The sequence below is a fragment of the Ptychodera flava genome, chromosome 10 (genome assembly GCF_041260155.1).
Source record: "Ptychodera flava strain L36383 chromosome 10, AS_Pfla_20210202, whole genome shotgun sequence".
Classification (NCBI taxonomy): domain Eukaryota; kingdom Metazoa; phylum Hemichordata; class Enteropneusta; family Ptychoderidae; genus Ptychodera; species Ptychodera flava.
In genome coordinates, this window is record NC_091937.1 from 2329533 (window position 1) to 2331943 (window position 2411).

Sequence of the window (2411 nt, forward strand, 5' to 3'; positions counted from 1 at the left end):
AACTGAAATTACCCCTCCCACTTTGGCTCGTCCAGTGGGTGTAGCAAGGGTCGTGCCATCGCCTAGGAAACGGAGGGTGCATTAATTGTTGCATTTCGATGCACATTTTGATTATATTCAGAAGATTTTGTGGCAAAAACTCAGATAGAGAAGCATTAATATTCACATCTCACTTATTCAAGACTGGCTGAGAGCAGCACTTCCATTCAGTTAACATCATTACGCCATTTATTATGCCAAGAAAGATGAAGCCAAGACATTTTGCCCTCCCTGGTCTCAGCCAGAAATGGTTATACCTTACAGAGTTTTTTCCCACGGAATGAAAACAAATGTACTTGGGCTGAGGCCCAAGTACAATAATCATTATTGCTAGGCGATAAAATAATGGAGAGGAATGTGCCTTGGCGTTGCTAAAATCACTTTAACACAAAAAACTATCAACATATAAAAGATATAGCAAACTACACATACAAAGCTAAAATACATACTTTTAGAAGTTGCCACAATCGCACAAAATACATAAAAACTCAGAATAACATCATTAAAACAATATGTATTCACGGTTTCTTGTCACATCATTTCAAACAAGCCCTGAATGAATGAATGCGACAATCGTATATATTGATCAAATGACTGTCGGTGACCGATGACTACAAAGTCGGACAATCTCCCCTTTAAATTTATCTCCACGAGCATAACGCCTCCGTCCATGTATTCATTCATTCACCTACACTCTTACTTCTGCATACACTATGTCGTCATTTTGTTTGGTTTCCATACTACTCTTTGTGTTGAGTCTCGGCATTGTTGACGATAAATCGAGTTCAGCGTAGGTCAATCCTTCAACGTTTTTATGTTGTGCACTTTCGTCTGTACAAGTAGTTTGTTGACCAGCCGTCTCTTCGTGGCATTCATCACAAATTTCAATGTTTTCCTCCCCATTGCTGTGTTTATATTCCCCTTTCTTTGACAAATCGACGCTCGCATACATAGCACTGATATCCGTGTCTTTCTGGCTGGACTGGTCGTCAGACGACTGTCCATGTCTCCAGGTCGTTGTTGTTGCCTCAGCCAGTACAGCCTTGTCGTAACCCGACTCGTTTGTTTGACACGGTGACCTCTCAACCGACTGAAGGTGTTGTTTGGGTTTAGGAAGAATAATAGGTCGGTGTCCTGAAGTCTGTGATTTTGGTTTTCTGTCGTCATTAGTTGGGAAGTCATTCCTAGTTTCAGTCTTTTCACAGTTGGTTTTGTCAGTTGTTGTTTTTGAAAGAGACGTTCCCTGTTTTTCAACTCTAAACAGATCAGATTCGATCACTGATTGTCCAGTGTCTTCTTTATTTCTATCCGGTTTTTTGAAGAACACCCTGGCTTGCAGAGTAATTTCGACAGAAGTGGAATCTGCGTTGGTTGTGCCTCCAGCATTGTTTTCTGTATCATAGGCATCGTTGACAGTTGAGTATGAAGATTTGGAGAAGTCGACTGAATTAACATTTGCGATGTCTTCGTAAGGGTTTAAAACAGTGTGAGTGTCTGGCGACTCCTTCCTCTGTGATTTCTTGCGTGACTTGTAGACACAGAACGTTGTAAAGATTACGCCAAACACTATCAATATAAAACCGCAACCACCAACAGTACCGCCGATAATGGCAACTCTGTTCACCTGGCTAGTTTTAGATATTTTGCCGAGATCATATACGGTGGAAGTATCGATACTAGCCACTGTTACCGAAGTCATATCATGTTGCCCATCGCTTGATACGTTCCCATCCTGTTTGCTCACAGTGGATGTACTTGGCGCTGTGCTTGAATGTTCAGTTACACTTACAGTTGTTGTAGATCGAATGTTGATATTCAGTGTGGCCATAGCAGTCACCGACCGTCCGATATCATTCTCAGCATAACAAGTGACGTAATACACACCATTATCCTGGCTCTCAAAGTTTCTAATTAGCATCTCTGTTCCGTCAGAACTAATGATGACGTTGTCACTCTGGTGACTAAACTTGTCCTCTGCTGTATTTCCCCATACATAGCGTGTCGCTGGAGGATTTGCGTCGGTTACACACGCAAAAGTTACCACCTGGGTTACCATGGTTATTTTGTGCGATGATGGTGAAATCTGGACGATCGGTTTATATTGTACGTTGAATGGACCTAACTGACATGTTACGTTTGTCGTATAGCCAGGATGAAATCCGGTACAAATATTGTTGCATGGTTTTGTTGATTTGTTGGTGTCCAGTCGAAAGAGAGTACACGCGAACCGTCCGTGGTATCTGTACCCGCAACGGTTTCTAACGTTTCACCTTCAGATCCTTCCATTGTCCAATACGTTGTCATCTCAGGAACACCTGTAGGATCTGATCGGCACAATAGTTGGATCGGAAATCCCGTAACTACATCGAAAA

At 42.0% G+C, this 2411-nt stretch overlaps 1 protein-coding gene across 1 annotated transcript; it reads right to left on the minus strand.

The window, feature by feature from the left end:
• Positions 1–727: 727 nt before the first annotated feature.
• On the minus strand, positions 728–2095 carry LOC139142950 (uncharacterized). Its single transcript, XM_070713146.1, has one exon. The coding sequence runs from the start codon at positions 2093–2095 to the stop codon at positions 728–730; it is 1368 nt and encodes a 455-aa protein (XP_070569247.1).
• Between the last annotated feature and the right edge of the window lie 316 nt (positions 2096–2411).

Coding starts and splice junctions, on each gene's coding strand:
- LOC139142950 (XM_070713146.1), bottom strand. CDS start 2,095: ATGGTAACCCAGGTGGTAACTTTTGCGTGTGTAACCGACGCAAATCCT.